This window comes from Podarcis filfolensis (assembly GCF_964270895.1).
Source record: "Podarcis filfolensis genome assembly, chromosome: Z".
Classification (NCBI taxonomy): domain Eukaryota; kingdom Metazoa; phylum Chordata; class Lepidosauria; order Squamata; family Lacertidae; genus Podarcis; species Podarcis filfolensis.
This window is the reverse complement of record NC_139617.1, coordinates 339,273-357,266: the sequence shown is the minus strand read 5'-3', so window position 1 is coordinate 357,266 and position 17,994 is coordinate 339,273. Positions and strand designations below refer to the sequence as shown.

Sequence of the window (17,994 nt, the reverse complement as noted above, 5' to 3'; positions counted from 1 at the left end):
GCGCGCATGCGCTCTGAAGGACACTCGCCTCCGCGAAAGAAATGCGCGCGCTCCATCGGCTGACGCGCACGCGCTCTGGAGGACACTCGGCTCGCCTCAGCGAAAGGCTGTGGGGTGCCGCGCGCAAGGGCCGGCGGGAAGGGGGGGAAAGGGCGGGAAAGCGATGGCCGAGGGCTGAGGCAAATCAAGATTCATTCATTCGTATTGTTGTTTTGTTGCGATGGGCGAGGGCTGACGCAAAGATTTATGCATGCATTCATTCATTCATTCATTCATTAAGTGATAAATTTTTGATAGTCATTCTGTGCCTCTTTCGATTACAGTATTTCTGGAAAATTGGAAATTTCATATGTCGGTCCCACTGTAGCTGCAGACTTCCAGCAGATTATGGTCTGGGTCTCGGAAATAAACGATTTTATGGGGCCAAGCGCCCCACTTGTGGCCGCTGGGCCTTCTTCAATGCTGACCCCACAAACCAGTAAGAAAGCGAATTTCGGGGGGGGGGGAGGCTGAAATTCCATCAAGGGCCATTCACAACATCACAATAATAATAATAATTTTTCCAACGCCTTTTTAAAAAAATAGATTTTAAATGTTACAACTATTCCATTCATTGTTAAAAATAACACTTAAAGTTAAAAAAAACCCACAAGAAACACCAGAACCTGATAACAATAACAAAAATGTTATTTAAAATAAATTTTATTTTTTAAAAAATAAATTTTAAAAATCCAATTTTAAAAAAAGAATTCATTGCAGCCCCTACCCTAACCTTCAGGTGTTCCACCAGCTGTTCCAGAGGCATCTCTTGTGACAAGGCAGATGTCCAAAGATCAAGGGGTTGGCCCGTGGGCTCTGGATTCAAATCCTTCCCCACCCAGAGGTTGAACTTCTGGTGGCTAAAATGCAGAGCTGGGCAGTTTCCCTGCGAATTAATTCATTTTCACCTCTTTTTTTGTTATTGTTTGTCAAAAAAATGCAAAAAGATTTTTAAAAAATAATTTTACTCTCGATTCTGTGTATTTTCTTTTTTCTTTTTCTTTTATCAGTATGGTCTGTCCTATTCTTTTCATTTCCATTTTTTCCTTAAACACATTACTTTATTTTTGATATACATGGGTGTAAGGATTAATTCATTTTCACCCTTTAGGACGGTTAAAAGGTAAGGGTAAAGGGACTCCTGATCATTAGGTCCAGCCATGGCCGACTCTGGGATTGCGGCGCTTATCTTGCTTTATTGGCCGAGGGAGCCAGCGTACAGCTTCTGGGTCATGTGGCCAGCATGACTGAGCTGCTTCTGGCGAACCAGAGCAACTTCCCGCCGGAGCGGTACCTATTTACCTACTTGCACTTTGATGTGCTTTCGAACTGCTAGGTGGGCAGGAGCAGGGACTGAGCAATGGGAGCTCACCCCATTGCGGGGATTCGAACCGCCAACCTTCTGATCAGCAAGTCCTAGGCTCTGTGGTTTAACCCACAGCGCCCCCCCCCCGCGTCCCTTATTGTTTCTAAAAAAATATTTTTAAAAATGCACTAAGGATTCTTTTTAAAAAAAGGATTTTGCTCTCTAAAGAGACCGTCAATCCCTCAAACAAAAGCAATCTTTTATATTATTTTCCTTTTCCCTTTTTTCTTAAACAAAATTGCTTTATTTCTTGCGTATGTGGTTATAAGGATTAATTTATTCTCACTTTTTCTGTTATTGTTTGTAAATTTTTAAAAAATGCAATAGACTATTTTGTAAAAAAAAGAAAATAATTTTGCTCTCTAATGAGACCGTCAATCCGTCAAACGAAAACAATCTTTTATATTCTTTTTCTTTTCCATCTTTTCTTAAATGCATTACTTTATTTTTTATATATGTGGGTGTAAGGATTAATTTATTTACACCTTTTTTTGGTTATTGTTTATAAATTAAGAAAAAATGCAATAAATTTTTTTATTTTACTTTTAAAAAGAATTTGCTCTCTAATTTTGCTCCCTAAAACAAAAGCGATCCTCCATGGACCATACTATAAAATAAAAAAATCTTGGGAGATGATAAATGAGTGGCCATTCCCATCACCTGAAAGGAAACGATTTCCATGCCCAGGACCCAGATTTTTTAAAATGAAAATCGGATTTTTAAAATTCAATGAGGTGTTTTTTTAAAAAATATTAAATTAGTTTTTAAAGATTTTTTTGAAAACTGCCATTTGAAGGTGAATTATCCTCTAACGAGACCGCTGATCCCTCAAACAAAAGTGATCCTCCAGAGACCGAGCTATAAAATAAATAAAATTTTGTACATCCCTAATTGCTATCCTAAACCCCTATCCCTATCCGTAACCCCTTGTCCTAGCCCAATTAGCGCGGAGAAAAGCGAGCGCTCGGCTGCCCTCTTTGGGTACCCGAGGCGACTGTTGGATGATGCGCTTCCGCCCCCGAGCGTGCCGTCAGCGATCGGAGGGGGCGAGGAGGCTGCCGAGGCTTACAGCGGATAAAAACGGGGCCAGACCGGGCTGGGGGCTAGAGGAGGCGCGCCGGGGTCGCGGGGGCGAGCGCGGAGCGTGGACGTTGCAGGCCGCTAGCCATCTATGCGCCCTCGCCGCTGAGTCGCACGGCGCGCCTCTCCATCCCTCCTGGCTCCCCATTCTGGATGCGCCCGGCTCGGGGGCGGCGCGGGGCTAGCCGCTCCGGTGGGGGGAGGCAAGGAGGGATGAGCAGCGGCGGCGGCGGCAAATCCTAGGCTGCCGCGTGGGCGCGCTCGCTTTGGAGAGGACCGGTAGGAAAGGTGGGACCGGACGCGCGTTTGGCGCATCCGAAAGGAGAGAATTCGGTGGGGGCGGGGGTTGGGGCATATGAACCCAAACCGGTGTGGAGCGGGGGTAGCGGCTCCAGTAGGAGGGGGGCCGAGGCGGGATGAGCACCCGCGGCGGTTCCTAGGGTGCCGCTTGGGCGCGCTCGCTTTGGAGAGGACCAGCCGCTGGCAAGGTGGGAGCGGACGCGCGTCTGGCGCAGTCAGGCGCCGCAGGATCCGAAAGGAGAGAATTCGGAGTTGCTGGGCGGGTGCGGGGCGGCGGCGGAGCATGTGGACCCAAACCGGCGCCCCCTTGGTCTTCCCCAGCTCTTTCCCACGGGCTCTTTTGCGCCGCAGGATGCCAGGAACTCTCTGCCCCACAAGTCCTGGGTGGAACCCCGAGCTGTGGGAGCAGTTCCTCGAGGGGGCAAGAAAGAAAGGCACCCCAAGCTCGCCGCCATTCACGCGCGCGCTGCACCCTTTCGCCTGCCCGGAGTCTGTGCGCGCGTCAGGGCGTTCCGACGGGTGCGGCCGCATCCTGCGCGAGGAACCAAGCGACCCGAGGGGGGGGAGCCGCTTGGGACGCGGCGCAAAATCCCCTCTTCTTGGGAGACTCGGCTCTGTGTAGATCACACGTGACGACCGGACACGTGGCTCTTTTGCAGGCCGGCTCAAGGCGGAGGGCAGGGTGTGGGTGGCTGGGCGCTTAAATCCGCGTGTGCTGAATTATTTTTATTCATAACCCATTGGGCAATAACAAAAGTTCCTTTAGAAACACCATTTACAAAGACTCTTAGTTTAGTCTCTAGAAATGTGCTATAACATGAAAGAATAATAGATGATCTATGAGGCAAATGACTAATAATTATAAATATCTTTATTAATGTGGAATTAAGTATTATAACCTGTACAATGCAATTATAGTTAATACAAGGCAGTTTCCTATTTGGAATAATAATAATAATTTATCATTTCTACCCTGCCCATCTGGCTGCATATCCCCAGCCACTCTGGGCGGCTTCCAACAAAATATTAAAATACAATAGTCCTTCAGATATTAAAAGCTTCCCTAAACACGGCTTCCTTCAGATGTCTCCTAAAAGTCTGGTAGTTTTGTTTTTTTTTTTTCCTTTGACATCTGGTGGGTGGGCGTGCCACTACAGAGAAGGCCCTTTGCCTTCGCTTCCCGCAGTGAGGGAACCGCCAGAAGGCCCTTGGCGCTGGAATAATAAAATAATAAATAAACAAAATAAATAAACAAAAAGGAATAATAAAAGCCTTTTTTACAGAAAGGTTTGGCCTTGCTGGCATCCTCCGAATATTGACAAGCAGAGTGAGGTTTGATGGCATTTTTTTATATAGTATCAATATCACCATTGTAGTCCACACTGCTCATGGGGACAGCAGACCTTTGTGTCCTTGTGACACTTAGTGAGTGTGAAATATGGTATTTCTAGTAATATGTCCCATTCATAAATAATGCCAATACTATACACGCCTGTCCATAAAAAAATTATTCAACAGGACTAATTATATTAATGCATCTACCCAATACCCATTCAATTGTATAATTTTATTGCAATTCATTGTACTGTATACTGTGTATACAAACAGCACACAAACATGATCTAAATTACAATACTTTTATTATTTTTTTATCTTATATTTTGGAAATGTGCATCCAGTTGTTTTTCTTTTAAATTTTTCCGGGGACCCCCCAAGAGAGTGGGGCCCTAAGCTAGAGCTTGTTGAGCTTATACATAAATCCAGCACTGGCTGATGGCTGACGCAAATATTCATTTGTTCATTCAAACGGCCTGCGGGTCACAGCATCTGGCCGCCCTAATGCCTCTTCTCTGGCTGGTTCTTTTTCAGGTGAGTAGGAAATGGCCTTGGCAGACCCCGGCAGTGGCAGCACCCAACCCGGCTCAGACTTCCCGGAGATTGTGGAGCTGAATGTTGGCGGTCAAGTCTACCTGACTCGCCGCAGCACTCTGCTGAGCGTCCCTAACTCGTTGCTCTGGGAGATGTTCGCCCACAACGGTGCCCGGCCCTTGGCCCGCGACAGCAAGAACCGCGTCTTCGTCGACCGAGATGGCTTCCTCTTCCGTTACATCCTCGACTACATGAGAGACCGGTGCCTCGTGCTGCCGGAAAACTTCCCGGAGAGGGGCCGGCTGCGGCGCGAAGCCGAGTACTTCCAACTCCCTGAGCTGGCCCGGACATTGGCGCCCAAAACCGGCCAGCAGGACTCAGACGAGGAGGGCCAAAGTGACTCCGAGGATCTTTCCCCTGGGCCTGACGCCCTGGGAATCTTGCCTGATGGACAAAGCACAAGGATACCCGGCTTCATCACCATCTCCTACCGGGGCTCGTACGCCCTGGGCCGGGATGGCCAGGCAGACGCCAAATTTCGCCGGGTGGCAAGGATCACGGTCTGCGGCAAGACAGCACTGGCCAGGGAGGTCTTCGGTGAGGCGCTAAACGAGAGTCGGGACCCCGACCGGGCGCCGGGGCGCTACACGTCCCGCTACTACCTCAAGTTCACATTCCTGGAGCAAGCCTTTGACCGGCTGGCCGGCGCCGGGTTCCAGATGGTGGCCAGCAATTCGACGGGGACCTGCACCGTCGAGCCGGCGGACGGCAAGATCTGGACCTCGTACGCCGAATACGTCTTCTACCGTGAGTGACGCTCCGGCCGAGCCGAACCCAAACACACGCAAAAGCGACCCTCCCTCGATCCTCCCTGTAGAGTGTAGACAAACCAACAAACCCTCTGGCCTCTCCTCCCTCGCTTCCCGAACCGAACCCTCTCTGGAGCCTTCTGAGTAGCGCAACCCTCCTCCCCGGCTTTCTCTGAATCATGGACTTGGACGCTGTGACATGTGGGGTGTGTCTGTGATGATGTATCCATTTTGCCGAGGGGAATTCCCTCGGATCACCAAACCGAGATGCCTGCCAGGAATATAGGAGCAAAACGGTGGTTTTGATTCGAAAGACAGTTGCAACAGGACTCGCACCCCAAACAAAGGGATGCTCCCTCTTTTATCAGTTCTCCCTTTCTCCCCTGGGGAAGCACCATGCACCCATCACAGATACATCATGCATATGTCATGTAAAGGGGGGAAATTCCAGGGTGAGTGACTCCTTGACAGCCTAGCTCACCGGGGCACTTGTCCCCCATGGGTCCATGCGGTCAGTAAAAGGAGGAAGTCCCAGCCTGGTAATTTGGAGCAAAACAGTGGTCAGTAGACCATGATTCTTACTGTTGCACCACAGGTCCCTCCAGGAGTCAGAACCCCGAGCATGGGGCGATGTCAACTTTTAAAACTTCCTTCTTCCCCCCAGAATACAGTGGTACCTTGACTAAAGTCCAGTCTATTATAACTCCATTTTGGACTAAGTCCAATTGCAACCCGGAAATGACTGCTCCGGGCTGAGTCATTTTTTTGATATAAGTCGGGCCCGGCTGCTGTTTTAGGGGTTGCTTTTCATCATCTGGTTCCTGTTGAGTGTGTTTCATTTGTTAATTGAGTCCCTCGCTGCTAATCAGAGGCTTCCTGTTGAGTCTGCCAGCTGTTGAGTCTCGAGCACCCACGCAACACAGAGGTGATATTTGGAAGTTTAGATTTTGCTAATTTTTTTGCATTTTGGTTTGTGTGGCTTTTTCAGCTTTTTGACTGTGACTTCGTTTTATGGGACTGGTCTGTGACTGTGGCTTGTGATTTCGTTTTTGTGACTTGTTTTTGTGACTGTGTGGAACTGGTTGATTGTCTGGCTGCAGAAATGGATAAAAGCGCCCCATCCAAACAATGACTATCATCAGTGCACGTAAGGAAAAAAAATGTTAATTTTTTTCATCTACACTACTGTCTTATTTACTTTATAGCACAGTACTTTGATTATTATAGGGACACGAGTGGCGCTGTGGGTTAAACCACAGAGCCTAGGACTTGCCGATTAGAAAGTCAGCAGTTCGAATCCCCGCAACAGGGTGAGCTCCCGTTGCTCGGTCCCTGCTCCTGCCAACCTAGCAGTTCGAAAGCACGTCAAAGTGCAAGTAGATAAATAGGGAAGGTAAACGGCGTTTCCATGCGCTCCTCTGGTTTGCCAGAAGCGGCTTACTCATGCTGGCCACATGACCCGGAAGCTGTACGCCGGCTCCCTTGGCCAGTAAAGCGAGATGAGCGCCGCAACCCCAGAGTCGGCCACGACTGGACCTAGTGGTCAGGGGTCCCTTTACCTTTACCTTTACATTGATTATTGCCTTCATTTTATGGCTTTATGGTCTCGTTAGACAGTAAAATTCATGTTAAATTGCTGTCTTAGCAGGTGTTTTCCATTGTTTAGAACGGATTAATCCATTTTCAATTACTTTCTATGGGAAAGCATGCTTTGTTTTAAGTCCGCTTCGTTTTAAGACCGGACTTCCGGAATGGATTACGGTCTTAAATCAAAGTACCACTGTACACTTCACATAGCATCGTTGAGACATCATCACGACATCACTAGCACGTCGCAAATGGGGAGGGGTATACGGGGGTAACACAAGTTCAATATCGTATGCCTTTCCCAACACCCCTTATGTCCAAAGTCTGTCTTGGGGGCCTAATCCCCCATTTCTGGGGCCAGATGTCGGCATTTCCCAGGGACAGTCTCGGGGTTTACAAATCCGTCCCCGGATTTCATTTCATGTCCCTGGATTTCTGTTGTCTGTGTTCTAGATCTATGAATAGGGAATGAATCTTGCGTGATTGGTTCAACTGCACAAGACACATCATATGGGGATTTCTAGTGAGGCAACATGGCGGATGCCACAGGCACCATATCACTACAATAATCCATGAGATATTTTTTATACATGTCCCATTTTCTAATAAAGGTTTGATCAGGGCGGTTTCACGGTTTCTCTGTTAACTTTGCCTATTATTATTATTATTATTATTATTATTAAAGATCATTTCTTTGTTCTAGCACATCTCATAGACAAGTATTATTATTATTATTATTATTATTATTATTATTATTATTAAGATCACTGCTTTGTTCTAGCAGCTCTCATAGACAAGTATTCTTATTCTTATTATTTAGGATCATTGCTTTGTTCTAGCTCGTCTCATAGACAAGTATTATTGTTGTTGTTGTTGTTATTATTATTATTATTATTTATTTTTTATAAGATCTATTATTTGATTGTTGATGTAAACCTCCAAAAGGCATTTTGTACCATCAGGTTCAACTTCTATCTTCAGTACTTTAATGCTATGGTTAGCGGCTGATGCAAATAAAAGATTGTCCTGATCTGGGAAAAAAAAAAAGTAAAACCAGGTTTGTCCATAACAAAAAGGAAAATTGGGGTATTTGTTCCATTACATCACGTTCTAACGTCTATCGTCTCTCAACATTTCTTTGTCTAATGCACTATGTATTTCTGTTCTCTCAGTTGAATTTTGATGATAATATCTGATCTTGGATCACAGAAGTTCTTCAAAGGCTGCCACAGACACCATATACCTACAATAATCCATGAGATCTTTTTTATACATGCCCCATTTTCTAATAAAGGTTTGATCAGGACAGTTTCTCGGTTTCTCTGTTAACTTTGCCTATTATTATAATTAAAGATCATTGCTTTGTTCTAGCACAAATCATAGACAAGTATTATTATTATTATTTATTTAATTTCCATACTGCCTGATACCCGAAGGTCTCGGGGTGGTTTGCATAAAATACCAAATGCATAAAATCAAAACGAAACCAACAACCCATTAAAAAAAACCTAGAAGAGCCAGCATTTTTTAAAAGGGTATAGGATGCTAAGAAAGCGCGTGGTCGGCTTAACGCGGCTTTCATCAATTTGATTTTTTAAAAATAATAATAATATTTATTCAGTTTTCCATTTTCTCCTGGGGATTCCAGGCCCAGACATACCAAAAAAATGCAGAAAGGAATATTCTTGTATGCAACGGAAGCAGCAAGAATATTCATCGCAACGAATTGGAAGGGAGAGAAAATCCCAACAAAATGAGAGTGGCAAAGTAAGTCGTTGGAGTTTGCAAAAATGACAAAAACAGAGGTAATACTGAGATTTATTCAAAAATGGGACGTGTTCAGAAAATAACTAGAGGATTATTGCAGTAAGATGACATCAGCGGCAATGTTCGAACAATTCCTGTGTTTGGATGTGCAAATATAAGAGAATATAACATTGGCAAAGATTATTAAAAAGAAAATAGAGATAATTTTTTGTTGTCTATTTTTTAAGACAGATAACTTTGATTTTTTGCCTTTTTTTGAAGTTTGAAAAAGCAATCTAAAAGGGGAGAAAATAGAGATTAATAGTTTATCAGATCAGGAAATACATGGTGAGGTGGCAGGAGGTCATAGGAATTTAACAAGAATGGATTGAGCAAATATTGATATTCTTTGGTATTTTCGTTTGGGGTTTTCATACACTTTTCTTTAATTTCCCCAGAGAAGTTGGGGAAACCTAGGCAGATGGGCAGGGTAGAAATAATAAATTACATTATTATTATTATTATTTCCAATAAAGCATTTAATACAAGAAGAAGAAGATACCAGTGTGTTTCAAAACAGCAACGGGAATTCCTAAAATCACTATCCAGCCTTTATTTAAATAATAGCAGCCGGCTGGAACTGAAATGGGAGATTGTTATGTTATGAGATTGATCTTCTCTAAAGCTGCCATTTGCTGATTACTTTCTCTCCCTTTCTTCCTTCCTACAGGTCCTCCGGCTTGTCAGGATTCCCAAAAGGTGTCAGGAGAACACCCCCATTTCCCAGGTAAGAAGAGTTCCACTTTTTCTTTCTCTTTCTCTCAAGTCTCTATAAAAAGTGCAAGCCAGATTCTTTCTTTCTTTCTCTCTCTGTTGCTCTCTCCGTGTCTTTCTTTCTCTCTCTCTCTCTCTCTCTCTCTCTCTCTCTCTCTCTCTTTCTTTCTTAGAACCCTCAGACTTCTTCCCTTCTTTCCTTCACGAGTTCTTACCATATCCCACAGTTAACTGCATCTCCGCATTTTCCAAATAATTATACAAATCACATATAAAGATAGAATAAAATTTGACATAACAAGCACCTTCACATTCCTGCCAGCGGTTTTAAATGTGTACAGTGATCTTTTCAATTAAGGAAAAATCTGGCTTAAAAGAGATGTAGAGCTGGGTCTCATGTTCAACCCGCCAAGTGTTTTTAGTAGGTCATTCCAGCTTCTCTGGGGCCACTTCTTCTCCTGCCTTCCCATAATCCTATTAGCCTGAGAGAAGGGACTGAGCTATAAGAGGAAAAAAGCCCCTCTCTTAGCAGCCCCGCCGACAGCTTGAGATTTTAAATCTTTAAATCTTTAAATCAGTCGCTCACATCAGGATAGCTCCTTCGGCCTGCTGACGAGCTGCAGGAGAATAATAATAATAATAATAATAATAATAATAATAATAATAATAATAACCCTATCCCTAATGTTGTTGTTGTTTAGTCATTTAGTCGTGTCCAACTCTTTGTGACCCCCTGGACCAGAGCACGCCAGGCACTTCTGTCTTCCACTGCCTCCCGCAGTCTGCTCAGACTCATGCTGGTAGCCTCAAGAACACTATCCAACCATCTCGTCCTCTGTCGTCCCCTTCTCCTTGTGCCCTCCATCTTTCCCAACATCAGGGGAGTTTTCCAGGGAGTCTTCTCTTCTCATGAGGTGGCCAAAGTCTTGGAGCCTCAGCTTCACGATCAGTCCTTCCAGTGAGCACTCAGGGCTGATTTCCTTAAGAATGGATAGGTTTGATCTTCTTGCAGTCCATGGGACTCTCAAGAGTCTCCTCCAGCACCATAATTCAAAAGCATCCATTCTTCGACGATCAGCCTTCTTTATGGTCCAGCTTTCACTTCCATACATCACTACTTGGAAAACCATAGTTTTTACTATACGGACCTTTGTTGGCAAGGTGATGTCTCTACTTTTTAAGATGCTGTCTAAGTTTGTCATTGCTTTTCTCCCAAGAAGCAGGCGTCTTTTAATTTCGTGGCTGCTGTCACCATCTGCAGTGATCCTGGAGCCCAAGAAAGTAAAATCTCTCACTGCTTCCATTTCTTCCCCTTCTATTTGCCAGGAGGTGATGGGACCAGTTGCCATGATCTTTGTTTTTTTGATGTTGAGCTTCAGACCATATTTTGCGCTCTCCTCTTTCACCCTCATTAAAATGTTCTTTAATTCCTCCTCACTTTCTGCCATCAAGGTTGTTTCATCAGCATATCTGAGGTTGTTGATATTTCTTCCGGCGATCTTAATTCCGGCTAGGGATTCATCCAGCCCAGCCTTTCGCATGATGAATTCTGCATATAAGTTAAATAAGCAGGGAGACAATATACAGCCTTGCCGTACTCCTTTCCCAATTTTGAACCAATCAGTTGTTCCATATCCAGTTCTAACTGTAGCTTCTTGTCCCACATAGAGATTTCTCAGGAGACAGATGAGGTGATCAGGCACTCCCATTTCTTTAAGAACTTGCCATAGTTTGCTGTGGTCGACACAGTCAAAGGCTTTTGCATAGTCAATGAAGCAGAAGTAGATGTCTTTCTGGAACTCTCTAGCTTTCTCCATAATCCAGCGCATGTTTGCAATTTGGTCTCTGGTTCCTCTGCCTCTTCTAAATCCAGCTTGCACTTCTGGGAGTTCTCGGTCCACATACTGCTTGAGCCTTCCTTGTAGAATTTTAAGCATAACCTTGCTAGCGTGTGAAATGAGTGCAATTGTGCGGTAGTTGGAGCATTCTTTGGCACTGCCCTTCTTTGGGATTGGGATGTAGACTGTTCCTCTGGCCACTGTTGAGTTTTCCAAACTTGCTGGCATATTGAGTGTAGCACCTTAACGGCATCATCTTTTAAAATTTTAAATAGTTCAGCTGGAATACCATCACTTCCACTGGCCTTGTTATTTGCAGTGCTTTCTAAGGCCCATTTGACTTCACTCTCCAGGATGTCTGGCTCAAGGTCAGCAACCACATTACCTGGGGTGTACGAGCCATCCATAGCCTTCTGGTATAATTCCTCTGTGTATTCTTGCCACCTCTTCTTGATGTCTTCTGCCTCTGTTAGGTCCTTACCACTTTTGTCCTTTATTATGGTAATCTTTGTACGAAATGTTCCTTTCATATCTCCAATTTTCTTGAACAGATCTCTGGTTCTTCCCATTCTGTTGTTTTCCTCTATTTCTTTGCATTGCTTGTTTAAGAAGGCCTTCTTGTCTCTCCTTGCTATTTTTTGGAAATCTGCATTCACTTTCCTGTATCTTTCACTATCTCCCTCGCATTTTGCTTGCCTTCTCTCCCCCGTTATTTGTAAGGCCTCATTGGACAGCCACTTTGCTTTCTTGCATTTCTTCTTCATTGGGATGGTTATCGTTGCTGCCTCCTGTATAATGTTGCGAGCCTCCAACCATAGTTCTTCAGGCACTCTGTCCAGCAAATCTAAATCCTTAAACCTGTTCCTCACTTCCACTGTGTACAGTGGTACCTCGCAAGACGAAATTAATTCGTTCCGCGAGTTTTTTCGTCTAGCGAATTTTTCGTCTTGCGAAGCACGGATTCCCATAGGAATGCATTGAAAATCAATTAATGCATTCCTATGGTCAAAAAAAATCCAAAAAGAGTTTATTAAGTGCTCTTTAAAGTCACGCATACTGTAAAGAGCATTTCAAAAATTGAAGGAACAATAATTTTAAGTTTCTAAACATGACAGAAAAGCATTTAAAAATCACCAAAGTGTACAGTACTGTACATACATTTTCTAAGACTCTGGGGGACAACTCGAAGAAGGTTCCTCTTCCACTCTTTGCTTCTTGCTGAAGAACCTGTCCATGGTCTGCTGCTTCATCCGCCTTTTCAGCACCTCCCTGAAAGACTACATGACCCTCGTATCAAAAGTGTTCGCAAGGTCACGTGTCAGGTCCTTGTCAGGGTGGTGCCGCTGTGCAAAAGCCTGCACATCTTTCCACTTCTGGCAAATGTCCCTCAGTTCTTTGGAGGACAGCCGTTCCTCAGTTGCTTCCTCCTCTTCCAGCGAGGCCTGCTCCTGCGCAGCCTCTGCCTGCAGTTCGACCAACTCCTGGGTGGTTAGCTCGTGGTCGTGCTCCTCCACCAGCTCGCTGGTGTCCTCCTCTGTGACCTCCAGGCCCATGGTCCTCCCCAAAGAAACAATGTCCTGCACCACTGTTGACTCTGGTGCATCAGAGTCACTTGGTGCCACACAGTCCGGCCACAGGCTGCACCAAGCGCAATTCAAATTTCTCTGGTTGATCCTGTCCCAGGCCGTGGTGATCATCTTCAAGCAGGTGACGATGTCGAAGTGGTCCTTCCAGAATTCCCGCAGGGTGATGTTGGTGCAATCAGTCACCTCGAAGCATCGCCTGAAAAGCTCCTTGGTGTAGAGTTTTTTGAAATTGGCGATGACCTGCTGATCCATCGGCTGGAGCAGTGGCGTGGTGTTAGGCGGCAGGAACATGATGCTGATGAAGCTGAACGCCTCCAACAAGTCCTTCTCAAGGCCTTTAGGATGAGCAGGAGCATTGTCCATCAGAAGCAAAGCCTTCAGCGGCAGGTCGTTGTCCAGCAGGTACCATTTGACAGCAGGGCCAAAAGCAAGATTGACCCAGTCCACAAACAGCACACGTGTGACCCAAGCCTTACTGTTGGATCGCCACATGACACTCAGCTGCTCCTTGTCGACCTTGTGTTTCTTGAAGGCCCGTGGGTTCTCCGAGTGGTACACCAGCAGGGGCTTGATCTTCAGGTCGCCGCTTGCGTTGGCACAGAAGAGCAGGGTCAGACGGTCCTTCATGGGCTTGTGGCCAGGCAACTTGGCCTCCTCCTGAGTGATGAAAGTCCTTTTGGGCATCCTCTTCCAAAACAGCCCGGTCTCGTCACAGTTGAAGACCTGCTGTGGAACGTAGCCCTCCGTCGTCACAACCTCCAGGAACTCCGCTGCAAAGTCTTCAGCCGCAGGAACATCAGAACTGGCAGCCTCTCCATGCCTGACCACGCTGTGGATTCCAGATCTCGTCTTGAACTGGTCAAACCAGCCTCTGCTTGCCTTGAAGACTCCTGGCTCGCTTGAGGTTCCTGGCTGTTGCCGGACGAGGTCTGCGTGCAAGGCCTTGGCCTTCTCACAAATGACGGCCTCAGTCACTGTGTCCCCTGCACGCTGCTTCTCTTCTAACCAGATGAGCAGCAACTTCTCCACCTCCTCCAGAACAGCTGGTTCTTCACGATCCTGGTGACTCCCTTGGCTACATCAGTCGCAAGGATCTTCTCCCTCATCTTCAGGATGGTCCCGATGGTCGATGGATTCCTCCCGTACTCCCTGGCGAGGTCTGTCACACACATGCCACCGTCGTGCTTCCGGATGATCTCCTTCTTCATTTCCAGCGTAACTTTCTCCTTCTTCCTCTCGCCAGCCTCTGCAGCAGCAGTCTTCTTGGGTCCCATGGCAGCACAGCTCCTACCTTCGCAAACCCCAAAAAAAAAAATCAGTGCTTCACATCCAAAAAATTCAAAAGCACCAAACCTCCTAGAAAACACACAAGCTTCCAGATTCTTGCACACCCCTTCTCAACTATTCCCCCAGCCACCCACCACACAGAAATCCAAACCCAGAAATCTTTTTTTTTTTAACAACAACAGAGTGGCCCAATGGTCACAAAAAAATCATAAAAATGCAGAAAAACACACACAAGCTTCCAGATTCTTGCAAACCCCTCCCCAACACCAAGTCCTTGAATTCCAAACACCCCAACCCAAAATCCAAACCCCCCCAAAAAAGTTTTAAAAGTTTAACTTGCCAAATGGCTGCAAAAGAAGTTTTGGGAAAGCTTCAAAAATCACCAAAGTCTTCAAAAACCTCAAAAAAGGCTACCACACCGCGTGCTATGAGTTGCTCCTCGAAGTCAAGTCACAACTGCACCTCTTCAAGCAATGCACCCTGGGTATTAACGGTTTTAAGAAAAAGGAAACAAACTTGCAAGACATTTTCGTCTTGCGATGCAAGCCCATAGGGAAATTCGTCTTGCGAAGCAACTCAAAAAACGAAAAACTCTTTCGTCTTGCGAGTTTTTCGTCTTACGAGGCATTCGTCTTGCGAGGTACCACTGTATTCATAAGGGATTTGGTTTAGATTGTATCTTACCGGCACAGTGGTTTTTCCTACTTTCTTCAGTTTAAGCTTGAATTTTGCTATAAGAAGCTGATGATCTGAGCCACAGTCAGCTCCAGGTCTTGTTTTTGCTGACTGTATAGAGCTTCTCCATCTTTGGCTGCAGAGAATATAATCAATCTGATTTCGATGCTGCCCATCTGGTGATGTCCATGTGTAGAGTCGTCTCTTGTGTTGTTGGAAAAGTGTGTTTGTGATGACCAGCTTGTTCTCTTGACAGAACTCTATTAGTCTTTGCCCTGCTTCATTTTGATCTCCAAGGCCAAACTTGCCAGTTGTTCCTTTTATCTCTTGATTCCCTACTTTAGCATTCCAATCCCCTATAATGAGAAGAACATCCTTCTTTGGTGTCACTTCTATAAGGTCTTGTAAGTCTTCATAGAACTGGTCAATTTCAGTTTCTTCAGCACCAGTAGTTGGTGCATAAACTTGGATTACTGTGATGTTAAAAGGTCTGCCTTGGATTCGTATTGAGATCATTCTGTCATTTTTGAGATTGTATCCCAGTACAGCTTTCACCACTCTTTTGTTGACTATGAGGGCCACTCCATTTCTTTTACGGGTTTCTTGCCCACAGTAGTAGATATGATAGTCATCCGAACTGAATTCGCCCATTCCCGTCCATTTTAGTTCACTGATGCCCAGGATGTCAATATTTATTCTTGCCATCTCATTTTTGACCACATCCAACTTACTCAGGTTCATGGTTCTTACATTCCAGGTTCCTATGCAATATTTTTCTTTACAGCATTGGACTTTCCTTTCGCTTCCAGGCATATCTGAAACTGAGCGACCTTTCGGCTTTGGCCCAGCTGCTTCATCAGCTCTGAATGTACTTGTACTTGTCCTCCGCTCTTCCTCAGTAGCATGTTGGACGCCTTCCAACCTGAGGGGCTCATCTTCCAGCGTCCTAACTTTTATATGCCTGTTGTCTTTGTCCATGGAGTTTTCTTGGCAGGGATACTGGAGTGGCTTGCCGGTTCCTGCTCCAGGTGGATCACGTTTGGTCAAAACTCTCCACTATGACCTGTTCATCTTGGGTGCCCTGCTCGGCATAGTTCATAGCTTCTCTGAGTTATTCAGGCCCCTTCGCTACGGCAAGGCAGTGATCCATGAAGGGGCTATCCCTAACTCCTATCCCTATCTCTAACCCTTATCCCTAATAACAACAACAACAACAACAACAACAACAACAACAACAACGATCTACCCTTGGTTGGTCCCTGCCAGTTTTGATATTGGATTGTAGATCGCAGCCGACTTCATGTTGGACATGCCTGGATATGACGATTGTTGGTTACATGTATTTTCAGCAACTTGGAAATAAAGTTGGGGAGGGAGATGCTCGTCTTAGTCCTCTCTCTCTCAGTAGTAGTAGTAGTAGTAGTAGTAGTAGTAGTAGTAGTAATTTATTATTATTTATACCCCCCCCCCCAGGAAGCCTCTGGCTCAGCGTGGCGCCTTCTGCAGCACCGGTGGGAACAGAGAAGGACGTCCGGAAAAGCCTCGCCTCTTCCTCTGAGCCCATTTTGGACCTCCGGACAGATGCAGCATCCGTGCTTCCAGGTGAGATGCTCAAGAAAATCACCCTTTTAGAGTTTAAATTGGGAGAAATAAACGCAGTAGACGGACAAAAGATTCTCAAGAAGAGGAAATCACATGGCGGGAAGCTGGTTACAGGTGCATTTGAATATCTGAAGTTCAAGGCTTCCGACTAAGACCCATGGGATGCCCTCCTCAAAGAATAAAGATGCGCCAGTCTTGGGCATAAGGAACAGTAAGAAGCTAAAGCCCTCCCCTGCTGGGACTGAAGGCAGGCTGGAGGCTGGGGGTTACAAAGAAGTAGGAGGAGTGGGTTGACCCCATATTCATCATTATTATTTACTCATCTCTTCTCCTCTCCTCCTCCTTCTCCTGCTTCTTCCTCCTCCTTCTCTCCTCCAGCGTCCACCATCCCCACCAGCACCACACCAACCGCCCCGCCAACTGCCACGGAGCACCCCCCCACCGCCACCCTCAAAAGATCCCCCGTGCTCCCAGCCGGGGCCACCACTGAACCGGCCCCACCAGACCTACCCCAGAGCTCCAAGGAGGCCACCCAGGAGAGACCTTTCTCTTCCGCCAACTTCTCCCCTGACCCAGATCCGGCTTTGCCCCCTCCTCCGGATCAAGACCCCCTCCCGGAAACCAGGGGATCTTGGGGGTTCTTGCCGTGGCCGGAGGCCCCTGAAGAGTGCGGCCCGCCCCGGCCCACCACCTTGGACTTCTCCAAGCCCCTCCAGAAGCTGGAGGAGGCGAAGCAGATGGGCGTTGAGGAGAACGGCCTGGAGCGTGGCCCGCCGCCTCCCGGCGAAGAGAGGAAGGCTCTGCAGTTGGAGCTGGGCAAATGCATTGAGGACTTTCGGAGAATCCGAGTGCCCGCCTCGTTCCCCAACAAGAAACGGGCGTGGCAAAGCGAGCTGCTCCAGAAATACCAGCTCTGAAGGACTCTCGTGGATCCATCAAACGGAAGCAATCATCAATGGACTGTACTATAAAATAAAGGAGACAGTTGTAGATGAGAAAAATAAAAATGGATTTTCCCCCCTGACCTGCAGTGGTGATAGTCGTCGTTTGGATGGGGAGCTTTGATCCATTTCCGCGGTAATGCCATCCATCCATCCGGAGCTGAACCGGGTTCCGCACAGTCGCGAAAACAAAGAAACCGAAAAAGCGGCAAACTGAATCTGCTCCGGAAGTCTGTTTGACGTCCGAAATGTTCAGAAGCCGAGACGCAGATTCCAGTTGGCACAGGCACCCCGGAAAGGACTACCAACAGCTGCGTCGGACATTCAGCTTCCAAAAAACGTCCAGAAACCAGAACACTTACTTCTGGGTTTTGGGCACTTGGTACCCAGCATTTGGGTACCAAGGTGCTTGGGAACCAGGGTGTTTGGGTACGAAGACATTTGGAAACCAGGGCGTTTGCTACCAAGGCGTTTGGGTACCAAGGCATTTGGGAA

The 17,994-nt window shown here is 46.2% G+C and overlaps 1 protein-coding gene across 4 annotated transcripts; it reads left to right on the top strand.

Annotated features, from left to right (window-relative positions):
* Positions 1-1,499: 1,499 nt before the first annotated feature.
* LOC310754023 (BTB/POZ domain-containing protein KCTD16-like) lies at positions 1,500-17,582 on the top strand. Of its 4 annotated transcripts, none has more exons than XM_083595437.1 (5): positions 1,500-2,764; positions 4,655-5,461; positions 9,527-9,583; positions 16,430-16,558; positions 16,937-17,582. In XM_083595437.1, the coding sequence occupies exons 2-5, from the start codon at positions 4,666-4,668 to the stop codon at positions 17,473-17,475; spliced, it is 1,521 nt and encodes a 506-aa protein (XP_083451563.1). In that variant the 5' UTR covers positions 1,500-2,764; positions 4,655-4,665; the 3' UTR covers positions 17,476-17,582. The 4 variants fall into 4 exon arrangements, with proteins under 4 accessions (XP_083451563.1, XP_083451561.1, XP_083451562.1 ...); XM_083595435.1 differs by having other exon boundaries at positions 1,501-2,773; XM_083595436.1 differs by lacking the exon at positions 1,500-2,764 and adding an exon at positions 2,796-2,973.
* Positions 17,583-17,994: the final 412 nt, after the last annotated feature.